Source organism: Rhinoraja longicauda, chromosome 1 (assembly GCF_053455715.1).
Source record: "Rhinoraja longicauda isolate Sanriku21f chromosome 1, sRhiLon1.1, whole genome shotgun sequence".
Lineage (NCBI taxonomy): Eukaryota > Metazoa > Chordata > Chondrichthyes > Rajiformes > Arhynchobatidae > Rhinoraja > Rhinoraja longicauda.
Genome location: NC_135953.1, coordinates 133,944,457 through 133,969,582, shown reverse-complemented (window position 1 = coordinate 133,969,582; position 25,126 = coordinate 133,944,457). Strand labels below are relative to the sequence as shown.

Sequence of the window (25,126 nt, the reverse complement as noted above, 5' to 3'; positions counted from 1 at the left end):
TTGTTTAGACTCGTACAACCAGCACCTGCAGTTCTTTCCGATACATTTTGTCCCTTCCACTGCAAAATCTTCTCAAGACACGCCTGTTTTGAAGAAGTCCTCTTCCTATCTCTGATGAGAGTTCTGCAGAGTCTGAAGAAGGGTCTCAACCTGAATTTTGGTCAGCAATTTGTGTCTATCTTTAAGGTTTCAGAGCCATTTGTTTTGATACAAGAGATCTTAAAAAACGGACTGGGTTTGCTCGAACCTCTCTTCCACAGTGAGGCAAAATGATGCTCAGAGGAGCAATCCAGCCCACCATCTGAGTCCAATCCAGCCCACTATCTGAACCCAATCCAGCCCACTATCTGAGCCCAATCCAGCACACTATCTGAGCCCAATCCAGCCCACTATCTGAGCCCAATCCAGCCCACTAACCGAGCCCAATCCAGCACACTATCTGAGCTCAATCCAGCCCACTATCTGAGCCCAATCCAGCCCACTATCTGAGCCCAATCCAGCACACTATCTGAGCCCAATCCAGCCCACTATCTGAGCCCAATCCAGCCCACTATCTGAGCCCAATCCAGCCCACTATCTGAGCCCAATCCAGCCCACTATCTGAGCCCAATCCAGCCCACTATCTGAGCCCAATCCAGCCCACTATCTGAGCCCAATCCAGCACACTATCTGAGCCCAATCCAGCCCACTATCTGAGCCCAATCCAGCCCACTATCTGAGCCCAATCCAGCCCACTATCTGAGCCGAATCCAGCCCACTATCTGAGCCCAATCCAGCACACTATCTGAGCCCAATCCAGCCCACTATATGAGCCCAATCTACTGGGTTGGGAATAGTCACTGAGTAGGACCTACTTCCAGTGAAAATTCTACTAAGAACTTGCTGTTAAAAGCCAGCCTATTGGTCATAAGGTCATATGGCCATAAGTGATAGGTGAAGAAGTAGGCCATTCAGCCCATCTGGTAAACTCTGCAATTCAATCTTGGCTGATCGTTACCTTTTTACATATCTTTCATTCATTTGTTCTTTATCTCTCTACATCGCTGTCTAAATCTCTTGTTTCCCTTATCCCTGACTAGTCTGAAGAAGGGTCTTGACCCAAAACATCACCCGTTCCTTCTCTCCATATAGAGCAGTGTGCTTTGCTTGATATTTTGCCCTTTGGGGCTTTATCTGAGTGCAATTCTTTTCCTCTGTCAGCAAGTTCTATCTTTAAATTTACCAGACACTTTTTCGATTGACAGCCTCTAATGCACACAATGCAACTGGCTAAATGTGACTGGTTGGAAATACTTTGAAAGCGATATTTGGAAAATATAGACGTACAGGTATGTAGGTTAATTGACTGGGCAAATGTAAAAAATTGTCCCTAGTGTGTGTAGGATAGTGTTAATGTGCGGGGATCGCTGGGCGGCGCGGAACCGGTGGGCTGAAGGACCTGTTTCCGCGCTGTATCTCTAAATCTAAAGAAAATCTAAAAGCACCTGTGAACTTTGCAGATTTCTTTAACACAAACTGCCCAAAGTAGTTCAATGCTGAAAAAATAACATTTTTTGAAGGATGATGATATAGAGTATTGGGAACAGATTAAAGATGCAATAAAATTTACATTTTATATAGCAGTAAAATGCAACATGGAATTAATAAACTGTGAATCTTTTGCCAGAAAGCCATTGAGTTTAATTCCATTGGACCCAGCTAGATTCACCATGGATTTGTCCTATATATTAATAAGAACCTTTGAAGAGCAGCTTCACAACTATCTTCAGAATTTATATAAACATAATTTAAAAATTCAATTGCAAACAGAAAGCTGTGCAGATTGGAATCTGCTATTTATTGTACTTTATGGATTATCAAAACATGTAGTGATGGGAATTTACAGTATATCATGAATTTATATCGGGTGACAGAGGTTATGGGGAGAAGGCAGGAGAATGGGGTTAGGAGGGAGAAACAGATCAGCCATGATTGAATGGCGGTGTAGACTTGATGGGCCGGATGGCCTCAGTCTACTCCTGTCACTTCTGATCTCATGATACAAACCTTCACTAGTCACGTGAAGATAAAATTTTAAGATTGTTTTCATTTTAAGGACATATAGTACCGTTTAGTTAAGTATTGGACAGATACCAACTATCTGTCCATTTGTATGCAATGAGTTTATTTAACTGTAATTTTCTGCACATTTGTGGTAGCTCCGTTTGCTCTGGGAAACATCACCATCAAATGCCGGTGGATTGCATTTGCTTCGGTGAGGCTCAAGTGATGGGTGGGAACTTCCTTTCCCTCTGGTGTCATTCGTGAGAGGGTAGCTTCTGCTCAAAACTATGTACGCTCGACGCCCAGCAGAGTATTTCCACAGTTTACGGAACTTTCAGATCCCTTGTTGTAATTTCAGCTTTTTTTATAGTCGTGATTTATTTTTTAATTGTTTGTCTTAAGTGTGAAGGCACTGTTTAGTGCTTTCTACGTTTAAGTAAAATTATCAGGAGGTGCAAGGATTTATGCCATTTCCAGTCGGTGGTTCATATCACAGCTGTCCTTCAATAGACAATAGACAATAGGTGCAGGAGGAGGCCATTCGGCCCTTCGAGCCAGCACCGCCATTCAATGTGATCATGGCTGATCATTCTCAATCAGTACCCCGTTCCTGCTTTCTCCCCATACCCCCTGACTCCGCTATCCTTAAGAGCTCTATCTAGCTCTCTCTTGAATGTATTCAGAGAATTGGCCTCCACTGCCCTCTAAGGCAGAGAATTCCACAGATTCACAACTCTCTGACTAAAAAAGTTTTTCCTCATCTCAGTTCTAAATGGCCTACCCTTTATTCTTAAACTGTGGCCCCTGGTTCTGGACTCCCCCAACATTGGGAACATGTTTCCTGCCTCTAACATGTCCAACCCCTTAATAATCTTATACGTTTCGATAAGATCCCCTTTCATCCTTCTAAATTCCAGTGTATACAAACCTAGCCGCACCAGTCTTTCAACATATGATAGTCCCGCCATTCCGGGAATTAACCTAGTAAACCTACGCTGCACGCCTTCTAAATTCCAGTGTATACAAGCCTAGTTGCTTCATCGCCATAAGAGGGTCAGCAGCTTCACGCAATGCGAAAGTGAAGTAGCACTTTGAGTCAAGTCTTACGGAAACATGGATTTTAAGTTTAAACCAAGGTGGGGATGCCTGTTGCTTCTGAAATGTTCTGGGATCAAGAGGCCCTGCTGATCTGCTCTGCAATTCTACAAACACTCCCGGAGTCCATTTGAAATGCGTCCAGGTCCATTTACTGGTCGATATGTGGGAGTCGCACTTTGGCAAGAGGTGACCACAGCTGCAGACCCAGGAGAGGGGTGGAGCTTCCTCTGCATCAGGGATCAGGGCTAAGGCCTAGATTAAAGAGGCCCGGAGGCTCCTTACGGACCTTAGGGGAGTTCTAACAAGAGGTTATTTCCGACAATCGGACTTTGTTTCTACTGGCCAAACGGTGACTTCGGCTCGGGTTGAATTGCTGGGCGGACGATTTTGTGGCACCCAATTCATGTTATGTCACAGCGTCAATGATATCACTGGGCTGTGACAGTCGAATGATAAGTGGGCACAACATTATTTTCATGGCGAACCTTGTAAAATGTTTCCGTCATTTTTTAAGATAGCCAATTGGATCATCTACAAGTGGACCAATTGCATCATCTACAAAAGTTGAGAGACAATATTTTGTGGCAAGGTATTCACATTTTTACGGTCAGCCGAGCCATGAAGTATATAATATGACAACCAGCTCTTCTATCTGGTACTAATATTAAAAGATATGATATTCTCCATTCATAAACTTACGATCTTGACTCTGTGGCCTGGAGTTGCAGAGATCTCCCAGGTACATTCTTTGCGACTGGGATATTTATCGGGCCAATTGGGGCTCGTGATGGGGCCAGTGGCGCTGTAAATCCTGTGTTCACATTCCGCTGAGATAGAAAGTAACATCGCCAATTAGTTCATCAGCAGAGCAGTGTTGCAATCAAGACACTTTGTACAATGATGCTACATAAATTTACTCATAAGCAGAGTCCCAGCAGATCACTATAATAAGTTATCAATATCTGCAGAGCCTATTCACAGGAGTAAAGCTCCAATCAGCAGCAGAAGATCAACGCAAGCCAAATGGTCTATCCAATTTATTCGAAGAACAACATCATTTTCCCTCTGCTGTATTCCAGCTGTCTTTGTGGCAGAAGCCACCTGAATATCTGCTGAATTTTAAATCCAAGAGTAAGAGGCAATAGACAATAGACAATAGGTGCAGGAATAGGCCATTCGGCCCTTCGAGCCAGCACCGCCATACAATGTGATCATGGCTGATCATCCATAATTAGTACCTGGTTGCTGCCTTCTCCCCATGCCCCCTGACTCCACTTTCATTAAGAGCTCTATCTAACTCTCTCTTGAAAGCATCCAGTGAATTGGCCTCCACTGCCTTCGGCGGCAGAGAATTCCACAGATTTACAACTCTCTGAATGAAAACGTTTTTCCTCATCTCCATTCTAAATGGCCTACCCCTTATTCTTAAACTGTGGCCCCTGGTTGTGGACTCCCCCAACATTGGGAACATGTTTCCTGCCTCTAACATGTCCAACCCCTTAATAATCTTATATCGTTTCAATAAGATCCCCTCTCATCCTTCTAAATTCCAGCGCATACAAGCCCACTTTTCTAAATTCCAATGTATACAGGCAATAAAGCTGTTCCTTGAATATCACTAAGGAAAAGTTTATTTTGTTTATGATTCTGCTAGCTCAATAGAAGCTCCAATGTCTTTTTTAAAATACTGGATAAAAATAATTGACAGAATCAAAATTGAAGGTGGCACATTGGCACAGTTGGTAGAACCATTGCCTACAGATCCAGAAACCCGAGCACTCAGTCAGAGTATTGAGAGGTCATGTTGCAGTTGTATAACTGCATTATACAACTGCATTTGGTGAGGCCACATTTAGAGTATTGTGTTCAGTTCTGGGCACCATGTTATAGGAAAGATGCTGTCAAGCTTGAAAGGGTACAGAGAAGATTTACGAGGATGTTGCCAGGACTAGAGGGTCTGAGGTATAGGAAGCGGTTGAGCAGGCTGAGACTCCACTCCTTAGTTTAGAATTAGTTTAGTTTAGAGATACAGCGCAGAAACAGGCCCTTCGGCCCACTGAGACCTCGCCTGCAATTTATGGCTCATACACACAAGCTGGGTCCAGAAATCATGACCATTGCCAGGCACTCAGGCCGGAGAAGGCGGCTGTGGAGGCCAAGTCAGTGAATATATTTAAGGCAGAGATTGATAGATTCTTGATTAGTACGGGTGTCAAAGGTTGTGGGGCTAAGGCAGGAGAAATGTGGTTAGGAGGGAAATATGTCCCCTTAACATCTGACACCTGTACTAATCAAGAATCGATCTATCTCTGCCTTAAAAATATCCACTGACTTGGCCTCCACAGCCTTCTGTGGCAAAGAATTCCACAGATTCACCACCCTCTGACTAAATAAATTCCTCCTCATCCCCTTCCTAAAAGAACGTCCTTTATTTCTGAGGCTATGACCTCTGGTCCTAGACTCTCCCACCAGTGGAAACATCCTCTCCACATCGACCCTGTCCAAGCCTTTCACTATTCTGTACGTTTCAATGAGGTCCCCCGACATTCTTCTGAACTCCTGTGAGTACAGGCCCAGTGCTGACATGCCCTGTACTTATCAAAATGTCATTCATTGCAATGCTGCATTCGGTATGGCTATTACACAGAGTGACTTTTGTGTATTTGCAGACTTATGGCCAAAATTATCTTATAAATCATCTTTGTAAAATCGGAACCCATTTATTACCTGAGGACAACCTATATAAGTTCAGTTTTTTAGTTTAGAGACACAGTACGGAAACAGGCCCTTCGGCCCACCGAGTCTGCACCGATCAGCGATTCCACATTAACACTATCCTACGCACACTGGGGACAATTTTACATTTACACCAAGCCAATTAACCTACAAACCTGTACGACTTTGGGGTGTGGGAGGAAACCGAAGATCTCGGAGGAAACCCACGCAGTCCCGGGAAGAATGTACAAACTCCGTACAGACAGCACCCGTAGTCAGGATTGAACCCGGGTCTCTGGCGCTGTAAGGCACTAGCTATACTGCTATGCCACTGTGCTGCCTGTTTCAGCAAGTGCAGTTTTTCATCCCAATGATATGCCTGCTGCTCCTTGTGAATTTTGTTTCCAACAATATTTTCCCAATGTTGGTAATATTTCAATGCTCGAGGCTCCCAAGACTGATGAGACACAAAATACTGGACTAACTCAGCGTTGTCAGGCAGTACACCTCGAGGCCATGGATGGGTGACGTCTCAGGTCGGGATCCTTTCCGACCTGAAGGGTCCAGACCCGAAACATCACCTATCCATGGTGTTCAGGAATGGTGCCTGACCCACCGAGTTATTCCAGCGTCTTGTGTCTCTACTTGGTAAACCAGCATCTGCGGCTCCTTGTTTCTACTCTCAAGACTGGTCATTTGGTCTTGCCAGCAAAGGCCGATTAACAACTTGAGAGAGTGCATGTGGGGCTTTCCAAACTGTTTGAAGAGCCTTTTATAAGAGGTTAATTACTCAGGAGGGAGAGCTAAGACTATACGAGATTGGAGCAGAATTAGGCCATTCAGCCCATCAAGTCCACTCTACCATTCAATCATGGCTGATCTATTTGTCCCCCTTTAACCCCATTTTCCTGCCTTCTCCCCATAACCTTTGACAGCCTTGCTAATCGAGAATCTATCAATCACTGCATTAAAAATACCCAATGACGGTCTCCACAGCCGTCTGTGGCAATGAATTCCACAGATTCACCACCCTCTGGCGAAAGAAACTCCTCCTCATCTCCACTGAAGATACATCCTTTTATTTTGATGCTGTGTCCTCTGGTTCAAGACTCTGCCATTACTGGAAACATCGTTTCCATGCCCACTGTATCTAGGCCTTTCAGATGTTAGGCCCGAGTACATGATTACCTCAAGAATTCATTATTTATTCATGTTAGTGATTCTTTAATGTCTGTGGCCCCTAGTTTTGTATCGCACATGTGAAATCATCCACTGCATCAAACTTCAAATATACCTCGGCAGGTCAGTCCTCAACCTTCCCTTTTCTGGAGTAAATGTGGCAGGATTATTTTGTTGTTGCTGGCGTGATGACTGATTTTCTGTGTTGCATTCCCAGCAGGAATCTCCATCCATTTGGGAGAACACAGTGGAAACTCAGCTGCGTGCTACACGCAGTTTACCAGCTGTTACAGATCTTCCTATTTCAGAAGCGTGCGGCAAACAAAATCACCCATCGCATATCGGAAGACTTTCGAGAGGCTTCCTAAGACCTATTTCAAATTAAACAATTCGTTTTCAGGCAATATGAATAAGTGCTTGGGAGTGCCAGGGTTGAATCTCAGCCTCAATTTAACTGTCTTGCTTTCCCTTTTTAGGTTCGTTCAGTTTAGAGATACGGCGCGGAAATTGGCCCTTCGGCCCACCGAGTCCGCGCCGACCAGCGATCCCCCACACATTATCCGACACACACGAGGGGACAATTTACACGCACGCCAAGCCAATTAACCTTTGCATCTTTGGAGTGCGGGAGGAAACCGAAGATCTCGGAGAAAATCCACGCGGTCACGGGGAGAACGTACAAAACTCCGTACAGGCGGGATCGAACCCAGGTCTCCAGGGCTGCAAGCGCTGTAAGGCAGCAACTGTACACGGTGCTCCACCGTGCTGCCCACGAATGGCTCCATTTCTTATTGAATGGAGATAAGGCATGGACCATTGTGGTTAAAGTAATGCACACAAATGAACACTACTATTGCCCATGGAAGAAGGGTCTCGACCCGAAACGTCACCCATTCCTTCTCTCCCGAGATGCTGCCTGACCTGCTAAGTTACTCCAGCATTTTGTGAATAAAAACCTTCGATTTGTACCAGCATCTGCAGTTATCTTCTTATACCACTATTGCCCAACTGAATTCGAACTAAAAACCAATTTCAACTGCATACACCTAAATGTCCTTGTGTTTTTACAAGATAACCAGTTAAGAACTGATATTTCAATGAACACGTGCTTTTAATCCCAGAAGCCCATCAGTAAATTACTTCTGTTGTAAGGTCATACGTGATAGGAGCAGAATTAGGTCATTCGGCCCATAATGTCTACTCCGCCATTCAATCATGGCTGATCTATCTCTCCCTCCTAATCCCATTCTCCTGCCTTCTCCCCATAACCCTGACACCCGTACCGACCAAGAATGTTAAAGGGATAAAATTCATTTCACTGAACAAACATTAGTTAATTCACAATGTGAGCAACTGATAAACGCTTCCAATTTTGGAAAAAAGTAATTAAAAAAATTGCATGTAATAAAAAGGAACTGCAGATGCAGGTTTATACCAAAGATAGACACAAAATGCTGGAGTAACTCAGTGGGTCCGGCAGCATCTCTGGAGAAAATGGATAGGCGACATTTTGGGTTGGGACCCTTCCTCAGACAGACTGGAGTAAGGTGAGTGGGGGAGAAAAACATGGAAGGAAGTAAAAAGGAAGTGGGACCGGCAACACATCACCTCAGGCAAGGAAGTTTCCTGACAGGCTGTCTGTCAGCTGGAGACAGGAGTGAGCCGGGATATCTGGTCGGTAGGCCTTGGCAGACCAAGGGCAAATGTTCAGCGAAACGGTCGCCGAGTCTACGCTCGGTCTCGCCATTGTACAGGAGGCCAAATCGGGAAGCAGTTGGAGGTTAGAGGAGGTGCATGTGAACCTCTGTCTCGCCTGGAAGAACTGCTGGGGTCTCTGGATGGAGTCAAGGTATAAGGGTATGTGTTGCCTTTCCTGTGGCTGCCAGGACAGGGTACCTGGAGAGGGGGTGGTTTAAGTGTGAAGGGATGAGAGGATGGGCGGCACGGTGGCGCAGCGGTAGAGTTGCTGCCTTACAGCGAATGCAGCGCCGGAGACTCAGGTTCGATCCTGACTACGGGCGCCGTCTGTACGGAGTTTGTACGTTCTCCCCGTGACCTGCGTGGGTTTTCTCCGAGATCTTCGGTTTCCTTCCACACTCCAAAGACGTACAGGTATGTGGGTTAATCGACTGGGTAAATGTAAAAACTGTCCCTAGTGTGTGTAGGATAGTGTTAATGTGCGGGGATCGCTGGGCGGCGCGGAACCGGTGGGCCGAAGGGCCTGTTTCCGCGCTGTATCTCTAAATCTAAATCTAAATCTGGAAGCAGGGAGCTGCAGGGAGTCTCCCTAAGGTGGAAAGAAGGGTGGAGATGGGAAGATGTGACTGGTGGTGGGACCATATTGGAGGTGAAGGAAAGGTCGGAGGATGATGTGTTGGATGCGGAGGCTGGTGGGGTGAAAGGTGAGGATCGGGGAACTCTGTCCTCATTGCATTTGGTGAGAGGGGGAGCGAGAGCAGAACTAGAGGCCACAGTAGAGAGGCGGACGATGGACCCATCTATGGCAGAAGGGGAGGAAACCACCTTCACTAACATGTGAGGGCATCTCGAATGTCCTTGATTGGAAAACCTCATCTTGGGAGCAGATGCGGCAACAAAGCGGGAATTGAGATAGGGGATAGCATCTTTGCAAGAGGCAGTGTGGGAAGAAGTGAAGATAGATAGCCTTAGAGGGAGTACAGGGAAGGTTCACCAGATTGATCCCTGGGATGGCAGGACTTTCATATGAAGAAAGACTGGATAGACTGGGCTTGTACTCGCTGGAATTTAGAAGACTGAGGGGGGATCTTATAGAAACATATAAAATTCTTAAGGGGTTGGAGAGGCTAGATGCGGGAAGATTGTTCCCGATGTTGGGGAAGTCCAGAACCAGGGGTCACAGCTTAAGGGTAAGGGGGAAGTCTTTTAGGACCGAGATGAGAAAACATTTCTTCACACAGAGAGTGGTGAGTCTGTGGAATTCTCTGCCACAGAAGGTAGTTGAGGCCAGTTCATTGGCTATATTTAAGAGGGAGTTAGATGTGGCCCTTGTGGCTAAAGGGATCGGGGGTATGGAGAGAAGGCAGGTACAGGTTACTGAGCTGGATGATCAGCCATGATCATATTCAATGGCGGTGCAGGCTCGAAGGGCCGAATGGCCTACTCCTGCACCTATTTTCTATGTTTCTATGTTTCTAAGATAGATGGTAGATTGTAGGGAGCAAAAAGTGCATACTGCTTGACTGAAGATCGATGGAAAGACTCAGCATGGAAACAGGCCCTTCGGCCCACTGAGTCCATGCCGATCATCGAACATCTGCTGTCACGAGTTCTACGTTATCCCACTTTCGCTTCCACTCCCTACACACTAGAGACAATTTTACAGAAGCCACTTAACCGACAGAACTGCACGACTTTGGGATGTGGGAGGATACTGGCGCATCCACCAAAGAGAACGTGCAAGCTCCACACAGACAGTACCAGAGGTCAGGAACACACCCAGGTCTCTTGCGCTGTGAGGCAGCAGCTCTACCAGCCGCACAAGTGTGCCGCCCATTCGGATGTTGGAAATAAGGTCATAAGGAATAGGAGTATAATTAGGCCATTCGGCCCATCAAGTCTACTCCGCCATTCAATCATGGCTGATCTATCTCTCCCTCCTAACCCCATTCTCCTGCCTTCTCCCCATAACCTCTGAAATAAATCTGAAATAAAAACAATATGTTGGAAATACTGAGCATATCACAAGTAAGTCCGGCGAGGAGAACAGAATTAACATTCTGACCATCAAATCTGATAGAACACCACTAAATCTTCTTCCTTTTCCTGAGGCTGTTCCCAGAATTTTCTGTTGCAATGCTTTGCTTTAGCGCAGCTGGGAATTAATGTCCTGAGTCACTACGTCAACTCACTTGTTGATTTAAATATCAAATGAATAAATGCATCTGTCTGAGCAGCCAAACCAACACATACCTTCTTTGCAATCATGCTTGTTTTCATGTAGTACAAATCCATTTCGGCACTGACAGACATAACTGCCTATTGTGTTGACACACTCGTGTTGACAGCCTCCATTGTCTTTGGAACATTCGTCTTTATCTGTGAAGAGGGCAAAGAGGGATCATCCAACATGCATTTATAAATTCCTAGCCCGAGCCAAACACGCAGTCAGAATTAAAACACGCACGTGTGCTCATCCAGAACAAGGTAAACTAAAGTATAGGCACCACTGTCCATGATGCCATCTACTTTAGCTGTACCTATTCATTATTAAGCTTGCACTTTCACCTACAATTGCCAATCCATCCAAGCAGACCGGGAAAGAAGCTTTGGATTCGGCAATGGCTTCAAGCTCGTGATAGTCTCCTCAGCAAGACTCTGCCTTGCTCTGTTAAACCATCTGTAACTTTAAAGTGCATTTTGCTTGAATGAATCTGGAGATTTGAGAAACACACAGATTAAGCAGCAGCTAAGAACTACAGGAAGATGTCTTATTTTCTTCAAACAGAATGACCGATCGAGGGAATATTTAGTAAAAGATATCGCACTCTGTTAAACTAATTTCCTTTTTTTTAAAAAGAGGTGTAATTGTGTTAGAGTGGAGCAAAGGTTAGCACAGAAGATATAACCCTTGGAATCTACATAAAACAGCCACAAGCTCGCTGCAGGGAAGAAAAGCTGTAATAATATTAGCAGTCATTCCAGTAAGTGGCAGTCAGCTCCCATCTCTCCATAAGAGCTGTCATATCAGGCAAGGGCAGATCATCCATTTGGTCAAAACTGGCAGACTGTTTCTGACACAGTTCCGTAATGCAAGGTGTTTTATCACTTCTGCATGTTGCGAACTGAGGCTCTCGGGCAGCTGTTAAATGCTAGACGTGAGAATTTCAGAGAACAAAAATGACAAAGTAAAAATTTCAAGTGCTGCAACAAGATGGATGAGATGGATGGATTTAGAAGGATGAGAGGAGATCTTATCGAACCGTATAAGATTATTAAGGGGTTGGACACGTTAGAGGCAGGAAACATGTTCCCAATGTTGGGGGAGTCCAGAACAAGGGGCCACAGTTTAAGAATTTAGAACTGAGATGAGGAAAAACTTTTTTAGTCAGAGAGTTGTGAATCTGTGGAATTCTCTGCCTCAGAAGGCAGTGGAGGCCAATTCTCTGAATGCATTCAAGAGAGAGCTGGATAGAGCTCTTAAGGATATCGGAGTCAAGGGGTATGGGGAGAAGGCAGGAACGGGGTACTGATTGAGAATGATCAGCAATGATCACATTGAATGGCGGTGCTGGTTCGAAGGGCCGAATGGCCTCCTCCTGCACCTATTGTCTACGGTCTAAGATTGATAATGCTTGGTCTAAACACTACACGATAAATCAACATGTTTGTATTTAGCACTGATGATAATAATAATAATAATAATAATAATAATAATAATAATAATTTAAATGGAGGTGGACAGAAAATGAGAAACACGGAGGCAGGGTGATTAATTTCAAAAAGTTTACAAGGCGAGAAGTACAAAGTGAGTTGTAGCTTGGTGTAGGAATAAAAAGTGTAGTTGTTCAATAACATGTTTATTGTCAATTGGCAGCTTTGGAAGGCGGCATTCTTGAGGGGTGATGAAGTAAGACGAGCGCAGGTTTTGTGGAGGTGGAATAATTCAGCTTACAGAAATGGATTATCACGGGAGAGAGGCATATTCACAGAAACCAGTCTCACAGTTTTCAATGGATGCGTCAGGCCACCAAGTGACGAGAATTGCTGTTAGATGTCAACCAGTCATTGGACATATGGTCGTACCTCTGAATCTGTCAGAGGTCGCCAGTCTGTCTAGAATACCTACTCGGCTGGAAAGGGACACCAGCAGCAGGTTCTTGCAGGATTCAAAAATAAAAAATCTCTCTTTGCATGGGGCTTCCTTGTCTGTGAAAGAAAACGCATTATCATAGCACCAGGTAGTGTAAGAAAATAACCACAGATGCTGGTACAAATCGAAGGTATTTATTTCACAAAATGCTGGAGTAACTCAGCGGGTCAGGCAGCATCTCAGGAGAGAAGGAATGGGTGACGTTTCGGGTCAGTCTGAAGAAGGGTCTCGACCCAAAACGTCACCCATTCCTTCTCTCCTGAGATGCTGCCTGACCCGCTGAGTTACTCCAGCATTTTGTAAAATTATAGCACCAGAGATGTGTATGTGCTGCTTGTTCCTTCCATTATCAAATTTCAAGCTCGTTCACTAAACAATTATTATTTTTTTTGGTTTAGTTCAGAGATACAGCGTGGAAACAGGCCCTTCGGCCCACCAAGTCCGTGCCAACCGGTGACCCCGCGCATTAACACTGTCCCACACACACACACACACACACACACACACACACACACTCGGGACAATTTACAATTTTACCAAGCCAATTAGCCTCCAAACCTATACGTCTTTGGAGTGCGGGAGGAAACTGGAGATCCCTGAGAAAACACACGGGGAGAACGTACAAACTCCATACAGACAGCACCCGTAGTCAGGATTGAACGTGGGTCTCTGGTGCTGTAAGACAGTAACTCTACCGCTGTGCCATCGTGCCGCACGTTTTCATATGTTTTCATATAAAGGCTCATTGGCTAAATAAGCAAAATGATCAGTGATGGGTGAAGAACGAATCCTTTCCTTTAATTTTACTGTGCAACTTAAATTATAATTATTTAACAGACACAAACATATTATCGGCAATACTCTAATTGTTCAGAAGTCCCAATGGTTCAGTACACAGTCCACTCATTATTCAAGGGTAGGTCGGATGCCCTAGAATGACAGTGTTGTGCAGCAGGGAAACTGCCCGGCAGCCCAATTCAGCCATGTCAACCAAGACGCTCTGCAGCCTAACATCATGGAGCTGGAGGCCTTGCCTGAGACTGACTTTGAGCCCCCGCGGGGACGTGGACTTAACATCTGAGCGTGCGATCCCTTGCCTGGGTTCAACGCTCCGACGCGGCCTGTGGACTTTAACATCAAGGAGCTCGCAGTCTCGGGTTGAGACCAGTCGGGAGCTCCAAGCTGCACAAGGTTCCACAAGCCCCGACCCGGGGTAGATCGGCCAGCACGGGGGAGTTGAGGAATCCCCCCCCATGCAGGAGCTTGATCGCCCGGACGCGGAATGCCTGCCGGCGGCTACGGGAGTCAAGATCGTCTCGTCAACAGAAGGTTAGAGGTCCCCGACCGCTGGAGGACAAAGCAGGGAGAGATTGAACTTTTTTATGCCTTCCATCACAGTGAGGAATGTGGAGGAGTCACTGCGGTGGATGTTCATGTTCAAATGTATTTTGTGTGTCCTGGTGCTTTTTATTGTTATGACTGTATGGCAAATAAAATTCCTCGTATGTTGCAAAACATACTTGGCTAAGAAAGTATGATTGTGATTGTATAAGAAGATAACTGCAGATGCTGGTACAAATCGAAGGTATTTATTCACAAAATGCAGGAGTAACTCAGCAGGTCAGGCAGCATCTCGGGAGAGAAGGAATGGGTGACGTTTTGGGTCGAGACCCTTCTTCAGACTGAAGAAGGGTCTCGACCCGAAACGTCACCCATTCTTCAGTCTGAAGAAGGGTCTCGACCTGAAACGTCACCCATTCCTTCTCTCCTGAGATGCTGCCTGACCTGCTGAGTTACTCCAGCATTTTGTGAATAAATACCATGATTGTGACTGTGATTGGTTGTGATTGTGATGTGTAACCAAGCTAATACCATTTGCTGCATTTGGTCCATATCCATCTAAAGCTTTTCCATCCATGTACTTATCCAAATGTCTTTTAAATGTTATTGTAGTACCAGCTCCAACTCCTTCCTCTGGCACTTGTTCCATCGACCCACCGTCCTCTATGTGGAAACGTTGACCCTTAGGTTCCTTTTAGCCCTTTTCCTTCTCGTCTTTGGAGCATGGGGGGAAACTGAAGCAGCCGGAGAAAGCCCACGCAGGTCACAGGGAGAACGTACAAACTCCAACACCCATAGTCAGAATCAAACCCGGGTGTCAGGTGCTGTAAGGCAGCAACTGCTTCGCCGCCGTGCCGCCCTTTATATGGAGACAGTGCTTTTGGTGAACTGATTCCAAATGTTCAGCAGCATTACCTTTCCATGTAACAATGGAGGGGGTACCTCAGCCAACTTAATATCTGGAACCTGTTGTAATATATAAGACAAGGGGGATGTTGTGATATTGCTGGGACTACTTTGTGTATCCAAGAACTACTTTGTATGGCTGTGCATACAAGTGATGGGTGTGATTAGGCGGTCACTCTGGATCCAGGCGGCCTTGGAATAAACAGCCTGGAGTACAAGCTGCACCATGATAACATCTTAAACATGTGCACTCGTGGTCCGTCCAGAGTCACAACAAAGGTACAACAGGTACCGGACCACGAAGAACAACATGGTGGCAGCGGTTTGGTGTTTCGCCTAGGGAGAGAATGAAGCATGCTCGAGCAGAAAAGGTTAAAAAGAAGAAAAAAAAGAAGAAAAAAAAGCCCTGAAGGGAAACAAAACAAAAGAAAAGTTTCCAGCTCGGTACGGGACGTTTGGAGTGCATCCCGACAGGGCCAGTGTGAGTTGGTATAGTTACCTGCTCAGTAGTCGGCGCCGAGTTGCCTACGTGACGCTGCAAGCTGCTGGGGGCGGTGCGTGTAGGCCCACGTCGCGCCCCAGCACCTGTGTAGGCCCGAGATTAGAAGCCTGCGACTGCTTCGCGGGGGAGAGACCGGGAGAGCCGACACACACGGAGATGTGCGGTGACCGGGGAAGACCGGGAGACCCGACACACACGGAGATGTGCGGTGACCGGGGAAGACCGGGAGATCCGACACACACGGAGATGTGCGGTGACCGGGGAAGACCGACACCCATGGAGGTGTGCGGCAACAGGGGAAGACCGGGAGACCCGACACCCACGGAGGTGTGCGGTGACTGGAAAGACCGGGAGACCCGACACCCACGGAGGTGTGCGGTGACCGGGGAAGACCGACACCCACGGAGGTGTACGGCGACCGGGGGAGGCTGACACCCATGGAGGTGTGCGGCGACCGGGAGAGCCCTGGAGGAGACCGACACCCATGGAGGTGTGCGGCAACCGGGAGAGCCCCGGGGAGGCTGATACCCACGGAGGTGTGCGGCGACCAGAGGGGGTCGGCAACCGGAGGGACCGACCACCCGCGGAGGTGCAGCGGCCGGTAAGGCCGAGGCACTGTGTACTTACCCAGGCGCGTCGACCGTAGAGTCGGGACGGCCCTGGGCCCGAGGCAGCGGCAGCGCGTTCAAATTTGAGCGGCAGCTGCCGGGAGCACCTGTGGGCGGGGCCGGGGAGCACCTGTGGGCGGGGCCAGCGGCAGCGCGTTTGAAAAGTTGAACGGCAGCTGCCGGGGAGCACTTGTGGGCGGGGCCAGCGCCAGCCCAGCAGTGGGAGCCCAGCAGTGAGAGCCCAGCAGTGCCAACCCAGCAGTGGGAGCCCAGCAGTGCCAACCCAGCAGTGGGAGCCCAGCAGTGCCAGCCCAGCAGTGGGAGCCCAGCAGTGCCAACCCAGCAGTGGGAGGCCAGCAGTGCCAACCCAGCAGTGGGAGCCCAGCAGTGCCAGCCCAGCAGTGGGAGCCCAGCAGTGCCAACCCAGCAGTGGGAGGCCAGATAGTGCCAGCCCATCAGTGGGAGGCCAGCAGTGGCAGGCAAATCATGGTGGTGGAGCATCTAGAGCCTACACTACGTTTGATCTACACAGCAGGTCTTCTTGAGGGGAAGATATGGAACAAAATGAATATTTTGTGTTTAATGACCTGTGTAGTGATATGTGTAGTGAAAGCTTAAAGGATTATATTTGATGCTTTTGTATAAATGTATATATCTGTGGAGTGACCACACGGAGTGAGTGACCACACGGAGATGAGTGACCACACGGAGATGAGTGACCACCCGGAGATGAGTGACCACCCGGCGATGAGTGAAATTCCGCAGAGGAGTGACCACCATGATGGCGAAAAAAGCAATTGTGTTTAGTTGTGCTATTGGTTTTGTTTGCAAATAGCAATGGTGTTTTGGTTTTGTTTGTTAAATATATTTTAGCCCTCGAATGGTAAAGAAAACAATTTTATATAAGACAAGGGGGATGTTGTAATATATAAGACAAGGGGGATGTTGTGATATTGCTGGGACTACTTTGTGTATCCAAGAACTACTTTGTATGGCTGTGTATATAAGTGATGGGTGTGATTAGGCGGTCACTCTGGATGCAGGTGGCCACGGAATAAACAGCCTGGAGTTGAGCTCCAGCAATGTAACTTTTTATACACGTGTACTCGTGGTCCTTCCAGAGTCACAACAAAGGTACAACAGGTACCGGACCACGAAGTACAACAGATCCCTCAAGGAAATGGCGTCAGAATGAAAACTTGACGCCGATGATTTATGTTCCCCTTCACACTTGAGAATATGAATACATTTTCTCAGTGCCTTGGAAGTTCTTTGTTGTGCAGTTAAGAGTTTGTTACGGTGCAAGCACTGAGTTTATTCAACAAAAACAGTTTTGTTTAATATTTATAGCTGACAACAGCATCTGATGCTCTTGAGGGACTAATCAATTTGTTCAACTCTGCAAACGATTTCTTCTCAGTCGCAAAGATGGTCTCTAAAGTCCCACAAAACGGAAAATCTCCGAGTGGTTCCTTAGACACTGCCATTTTCCTCAATGCGTCTACATCAGGAAAGTTGCAATAAAAGAAAGTCAGAGAGTTGAACAGTCTGACCTTGTGGATAGACTTTTAGGACCAACAAGAGATAACTGACAAGAAGGTACACACGTTTAACTGAATGGAGAAATGCCACGGGATAATCCGATGACTTAATGCTGTGCTTAAAATGTCCTTTCTTTTCAATTGGGCCAGCAGTCATCACTTGTTGCAAAAGTACAAAAGTTGCAAAAGTATTTGAAACGGAAGTCCCAGTGTATGTGATAAATGGACATTTTTGCTTTGTGCATGCAGATATTTCCATGGAAATACTTGCACAAATGATAAGCCATATGGATATTTGATTCAGCCATTCTGAGGATTTTGAAATCTTGTGATTAAAATCAGGAATTGCATCCTGTACAACTGTGGCAAGCATTGGATTATCATATTTCATTCTTCTTCAAATCCTCCACATTATTTATACTGGTGAAACCATATCTTGCAATTTCCTCATAAAGTGCTGGAGTAACTCAGCAGGTCGGGCAGCATCTCGGGAGAGAAAGAATGGGTGACGTTTCGGGTCGGGACCCTTCTTCAGACAATTGCAATTTCCTGTTCTTGCACATGATCATACTATGCCTAGACCTCAACATCGTTTGTTGATGGGGTATTCAGATTTGTCTAATTTGTTGGTGTTCTTTAGGGCGGCACGGTGGCGCAGCGGTAGAGTTGCTGCTTTACAGCGCTTGGAGTGCTGGAGACCCAGGTTCGATCCCGACTACGGGTGCTGTCTGTACGGAGTTTGTACGTTCTCCCCGTGACCTGCGAGGATTTTCTCCGAGATCTTCGGTTTCCTGCCACACTCCAAAGACGCATAGGTTTATAGTTTCTTGACTTGGTATAAGTGTAAATTGTCCCCAGTGTGTGTCGGACAGTGTTAATGTGCTGGTCGGTGTGGACTCTGTGGGTCGAAAGGCCTGTTCCTGCTTACTCGCTAAACTAAACAAAACTAAACTGAAGTAAACTAAACTAAATCATTGTTTTACGTATAAAAGGGGAATTAGTACACCAAGATTTCAGAAGACATTTGACGAGGTGTCACATCAAAAACTGTTGAGAATAAAAAAGGCGATCTTTTGGCATGGATGGGAGATAATATATGATATGATATGATATGATAAGCTGGCTGCCAGGAAATTGGGATAAAGCATGAATGGGTATTTTTGGAGATGTATTGATAGGGTGTACCACTGAGATTGATGTAGGGATTCTATTTTTTTTGTGGGAAAGGTGCCGGTTGATAGGACAACATCGAATTTTGCATCATTATTCAAGACAGACAAAAACTCAAACATCCATGGGTGACAAATTATTGGGATTAAAATTCTGAAGGAGAGGAGTAAATTGCAGTCCACAAATTTGATTGAGTTTTTTGAAGAGGTCACGGTGAATTTTCTCCGAGATCTTATGGGAGGCGCATTCCCAATCTCGTTGTACCCCTGTACAATGACAATAAAGATATATTGTATTGTATTGTGTTGAAGATTCAGGAGAGGAAAGCAATACAGGTTTTGGGCATGGTCTTTAGAAAAGCCTTTAACAAGTTACCAGATGGTTGGCTGGTCTGGAAGGTTAAATGATCAGGGCGAGCTAACCAATTGGACATAAAATTGGCTTGAAGGCAAGAGGTAGAGGAAGGATTTAGAGGGATTATGGAACAAATGCAGGCAAATGGGACCAGCCCAGTATGTTAATTTGGTCAGCACGGACACTTCCCACACACTTGGTCCAAGAGTTACGTTTTATAGAAACAGAATTAGACAGCACTGAAGTAAGCCCTTTCATCCCACCTTCTCCATGCCAACCTTGATGCCAAACTATGCTAATCCCATTTGCCAGCATTAAACACACATTCCTTTCTGCTTCTCTGATCCAAGTACCAGGCCATATGCCTACCAAATGTTGTCATTGTGGCTGCAATCAACTGACAATAACTGTTGGCATCGTCTCTTACCTAGAGTAGGCAAATCGAGGACAAGAGGACATAGGTTTAAGGTGAAGGGGAAAAGATTTAATAGGAATCTAAGGCGTACCTTTTTCACACAAAGGGTGGTGGGGGTATGGAACGAGCTGCCTGAGGAGGTAGTTGAGGCCGGAACTATCCCAACATTTAAGAAACAGTTAGACAGGTACATGGATAGGACAGGTTTGGAGGGATGTGAGCCAAACGCGGGCTCTAGTGAGACTAGTGTAGCTGGGACATGTTGGCCGGTGTGGGCAAGTTGGGCTGAAGGGCCTGTTTCCACACTGTATCGCTCTATAACACTATGACTCAGTTGCTGATGATGCCCCCATGTCATGAATAAATATATATTATTCATTATATTTATAAGTATTCTGAAACACTCATCAGTACGTCATCCAGCTTTGCGTTATGTTGTGCATATGCTTAAGATTCTAGTTTGGAAGCAACTCAACACTTTGGGCATCTAAAGCAAGTGCTACAGAGCCAAATTCTACAGAAGTTAGAACAAAAGAAAAATGACCAGACAAACCCAAAAATCAGTTTAGAGTTGCTCCAAATGCACCAATACAACCTATCAGAAGTGCAACATAAACGGTTCCAAGCACGTCCTTGGCCAAGAAAAAATGTAAAACGTACACGATGTTCAAATATATTAAAAAATCAATTTGTTTCTTTATTCAAGCTTTGTTGCTTTGCATGTGAATTCAAGGATAGTAACTTCTCTTGTGATCTTTTTTGACAGTTCTGCTTATTTATCAAATAAACAAATACTCAAAATAGGGTCTCATGTGCTTTTGTGTGACAGGGTCTAAGAAATAATTCATTGCCATAACCGGTAAAGCTGCCAGAAGATCACATGGGATGCGTGAAGAAAAGTAATCCGGAAGAAAACGCCGCATTACTGTTGCGAACAACCTTCGGCTGTTTTTGTCCCTATTGATTCACAAAATTTACTGGCGAGGGGAGGTGTGATTTGCTTCAAGGGTTCTCCCAATGTTTCACAAAAGGAAACCTGGAGGGAGATGGATCACTCCAGAACTCCTCTGTTGGTAGATGGCAGCACAGTGGCGCAGCGGTAGAGTTGCTGCCTTACAGCGCTTGCAGCACCGGAGACCCGGGTTCGATTCCGACGACGGGTGCTGTCAGTACTCAGTTTTGCACATTCTCCCCGTGACCTGCGTGGGTTTTCTCCGAGATCTTCGGTTTCCTCCCACACTCCAAAGACGTACAGGTGTGTTGGATAATTGGCTTGGCATAAGTGTAAACTGTCCCGAATAGAAACATAGAAAATAGGTGCAGGAGTAGGCCATTCGGCCCTTCGAGCCTGCACCGCCATTCAATATGATCATGGCTGATCATCCAACTCAGTATCCCGTACCTGCCTTCTCTCCATACCCCCTGATCCCTTTAGCCACAAGGGCCACATCTAACTCCCTCTTAAATATAGCCAATGAACTGGTCTCAACTACCTTCTGTGGCAGAGAATTCCACAGATTCACCACTCTCTGTGTGAAAAAAAACGTTCTCATCTCGGTCCTAAAAGACTTCCCCCTTATCCTTAAACTGTGACCCCTTGTTCTGGACTTCCCCAACATCGAGAACAATCTTCCTGCATCTAGCCTGTCCAACCGCTTAAGAATTTGTAAGTTTCTATAAGATCCCCCCTCAATCTTCTAAATTCCAGCGAGTACAGGCCGAGTCTATCCAGTCTTTCTTCATATGAATGTCCTGCCATCCCAGGAATCAATCTGGTGAACCTTTAGTGTTGATGTGCGGGGATCGCTGGTCGGTGTGGACTCGGTGGACTGAAGAGCCTGTTTCCACGCTGTATCTCTAAACTAAACTAAGATGGAACTCACACTCATTCCTCAGTGAGATTGGCATATCATCTCCCATCATCATATCCAAAGTTTTAATGTGCTATGTTACGACCTCTTATAAAGCATGCGTCAATGCTGAAAATAATACATTGTGCAAGGGACTTCTTTCAATAACTTGAAAAAAATCTTCAGGTGAACCCACAAGCAAAACTCCAAATCAGTACATTATTCACCCATGAGCATCAATGTGTGGACTTCAACACAAGACTGGATAGTAAAATCTCTGGTCAGATTATAAAGACACTGATATAAATAGAATTACAAGGATACTATACCACTGTAACCACATCTCAGCATTGATGTAGATACAAGGAAATACAGATGCTGGAATCTAGCATAGAACCCAAGGCACTGGAGTCCTTTTTCAGCATGCTTCTCGACTCGAAACGCCACCTATCCATGTCCTCCAGAGATGCAGCCTGACCTGCTGAGTCACTCCGGCACTTTACATTCTACCAGGGCTAATGTGATCAGTTGCACATTAACCCAGCACTGTTTTGAGAAGCTCAACATACCTGAGAAGAAATGGGCCTTGAAACCTTTCTTTGAAACGGTATTGTCTGATTTGAACTCAATCCTCATGTTGTTGTATTGCGATGTTATAACCTCGGGCACTTCCGTACCACAAAACTTTCCGTGAAGTTTGGAATCAGATGAAAGGCCACTGCGGATCTCCACGTAATCGTATTTGCAAATCTGATATAAGAAAACAAGCAAGCTGATTATTTCAGGTACGAACGGCCTGCATGAGAATATAGCCAACGTCTGCTTTTCATCATTAGTGTTTTTAAGTTTGTTCGGTATTGTGTCAACTTGCTGATCAAGTGTGGAAATATAAAGAAAGCAGTTGAAACTTCAAACCCTGTAACTGATAATTCATGATGAAAGCCGAGGGTGGAACATAATTCATCGCTCGATGCATTTCTTTAGATGTATCGTGTTTAACAACAATCCAAGGGATGGGATCAAGTTCAATCGAAAATTGAATGTACTGAGAGGTCTAACCGTGTGCAATATGTTATTAATAAAAAACCCATAAAAGCAACATTTAAAAAATGAACAGGAGAATCAAAAATGAGGAAATTGGAGGAGGCATGGTGCCATGAGTAATCAACAGAGAGAATGATCTCGACCCATCTCAGTGAGAACTGTTGATGCAAATTGAGTGATTGAGTGATACAGTGTGGAAACAGGCCCTTCGGCCCAACTTGCCCACATGTCCCAGCTACACTAGTCCCACCTGCCTGCGCTTTGTCCATATCCCTCCAAACCTGCCCTATTTATGTACCTGTCTAACTGTTTCTTAAATGCTGGGATAGTCCCAGCCTCAACTACCTCCTCTGGCAGCTTATTCCATACACCCACCACCCTTTGTGTGAAAAAGGTTACCCCTCAGATTCCTATTAAATCTTTTCCCCTTCACTTTGAACCTATGTCCTCTGGCCCTCGATTCACCTATCTGGCCAACAGGCTCAGTGCATTCACCCGATCTGTTCCTCTCATGATCTTATACACTCAGGATGTGCATGTCTGAACTCAGGAGAAGGATTATGATGGATATGCAGAATAAATGCAAGAAATGAATAATAAAAAATATTAAAATGTTTCTTGGGCAAAGAGGGAAGAAAGAGCCTCTTTAATGGAGGGGTGCAGGCAGTGTGGGGGGGAGGAAGGATATGGAGAGAGTCTATTTTGACAGGGAGAAAGACTTTTTAGTATCACAAATGGATCGATTGTAATCGTGTATTGTCTTTCTGCTAACTGGTTAGCACGCAACTAAAGGGCCTGTCCCACTTAGGTGATTTTAAGGCGACTGCCGGTGACTAGGCTGTTGCCAACAGTTCGCCGGGGTGTCGCGGGCATGATCGTGAGGAGTCTTCAAAGAATCGTAGTGGATCTCAGCGCGTCGCTGTGAAATCAACCGGTTTGAGATTTCTCGGCGACAGCTGGCTTGTTGCCAGGTATCGTTGCTTATTGCGGGCGCTGTCGCATGCTGTCCCCAGGTTTGCTAGGTTCTCTTTGATGCATTTAGAAGCATGTAATATTAAATTAAGTAAAGTCATTTGAAGATACCATAAAATACTTGTGTTTAACCAATTTGTTTACCGTCAGCACATTCGACAGGTGGATTGGAGGTGACAGTTTGACGGTCAGGTAAGCGTGGGAATTTTTGCGATGTTTATGGCCATCAGCGATTACATTTAAAGTAGGCTCCCAACCCAGAAATCAGATATGCATGTCCCGTACATTTTCAAAGAATGCCCACACTCCGCACAAAAATCCATTTAACCACGTTTAAAATTAAATTTCTTAATACTGCTATTAGTAAACTGGAAGTCAATCCAGTTTATGCCTTGTTACCGTGAAGCTTGGTTTTCAAGTAACCCGGGCAAGATGTTATATTTCGAAACTCTCAAGTAATTGCCGACTTGTCAGTGATTTCAGCTAAAATTAGGACGCCGGAGAAGCATTGACAGCGTGGGAATTTCGCGATGTTTCCGAAGACAGTGTAATCTCGACCTGACTCGGCATTGTCGTGGTCATTGTCGTCGGGTAAAAGAAAATTTTGGCGATCTGCTACGACTTTGACACCCGCCGGCAGTCACCTAAAAAATCGCCTAAGTGGGACAGGCCCTTAAAGCTTTTCACTCTACCTATAAACTATAAACACGTGACAATAAACTAAACTGAAACTAAAAAGAATTGTCTTTGCTCTGTGAATTTAAACTAGTCCAAGTTAATGCAAATGCAATAGTTTTTACACAACGGTTCCTCAGAAAGAAAAAAAAGATCTCTAGCAGCAGCAGCAGCAGTATTTTCATTACTTAGCACAATCTAGGTTTGACCTGACTGAAATAACCTATGCTTCACCATGATCAATAGCTCAAAGAAGCTGCATCAGTGTATTTCTGTGCATCTATCGAAGTGGAAGGATGGTCCACAACCATAGAACATAACAATAACAAATAAAGATAAGCAAATAATAATCTGAACATTATACCGTCATTTTGCTGAGGTTATAATCACACCATCTGTCCGAGAGTGTATATATATTTATATTATATGTATATTTATATTTATGTACCAACGTAAGCAAAGTATTCTAGTTCTTCACATTCATCTACGTTTTATGTAAATGTGTTGCCATAGTGGGAATCTTTTTACCAGTAATTTATTATTTTCTTTTGTAATGTTAACCTACACCTCGAAGCTCCTGTTTTTGTACATCTCATGGGGTGGCATGGTGGCGCAGCGGTAAAGTTGCTGCCTTGCAGCGCTGATGGCGCCAGAGACACGGGTTCAATACCGACCACAGGTGCTTTCTGTACGGAGTTTGTACGTTCTCCCCCTTGACCGCATGGGTTTTCTCCGAGATGTTCGGTTTCCTCCCACGCTCCAAAGACGTACAGGTTTGTAGGTTAATCGGTTTTGTACAAGTGTAAAAAATTGTCCTTCGGGTGGGTGCAGGAGGGTGTTAACTAGACCAAGTCTCTCATCC

General features: G+C 45.4%; 1 protein-coding gene across 2 annotated transcripts in view; it reads right to left on the bottom strand.

Moving 5' to 3' along the window:
- Positions 1 to 25,126, bottom strand: part of tll1 (tolloid-like 1) — a 321,825-nt gene that overhangs the window by 51,579 nt on the left and 245,120 nt on the right. For both annotated transcript variants that reach the window (XM_078406985.1, XM_078406994.1), the window contains exons 17-19: positions 22,143 to 22,323; positions 10,987 to 11,112; positions 3,841 to 3,968 (exon numbers count right to left, since the gene is read on the bottom strand). In XM_078406985.1, the coding sequence (XP_078263111.1) occupies positions 3,841 to 3,968; positions 10,987 to 11,112; positions 22,143 to 22,323 (435 nt within the window). The remainder of the gene's footprint in view (positions 1 to 3,840; positions 3,969 to 10,986; positions 11,113 to 22,142; positions 22,324 to 25,126) is intronic.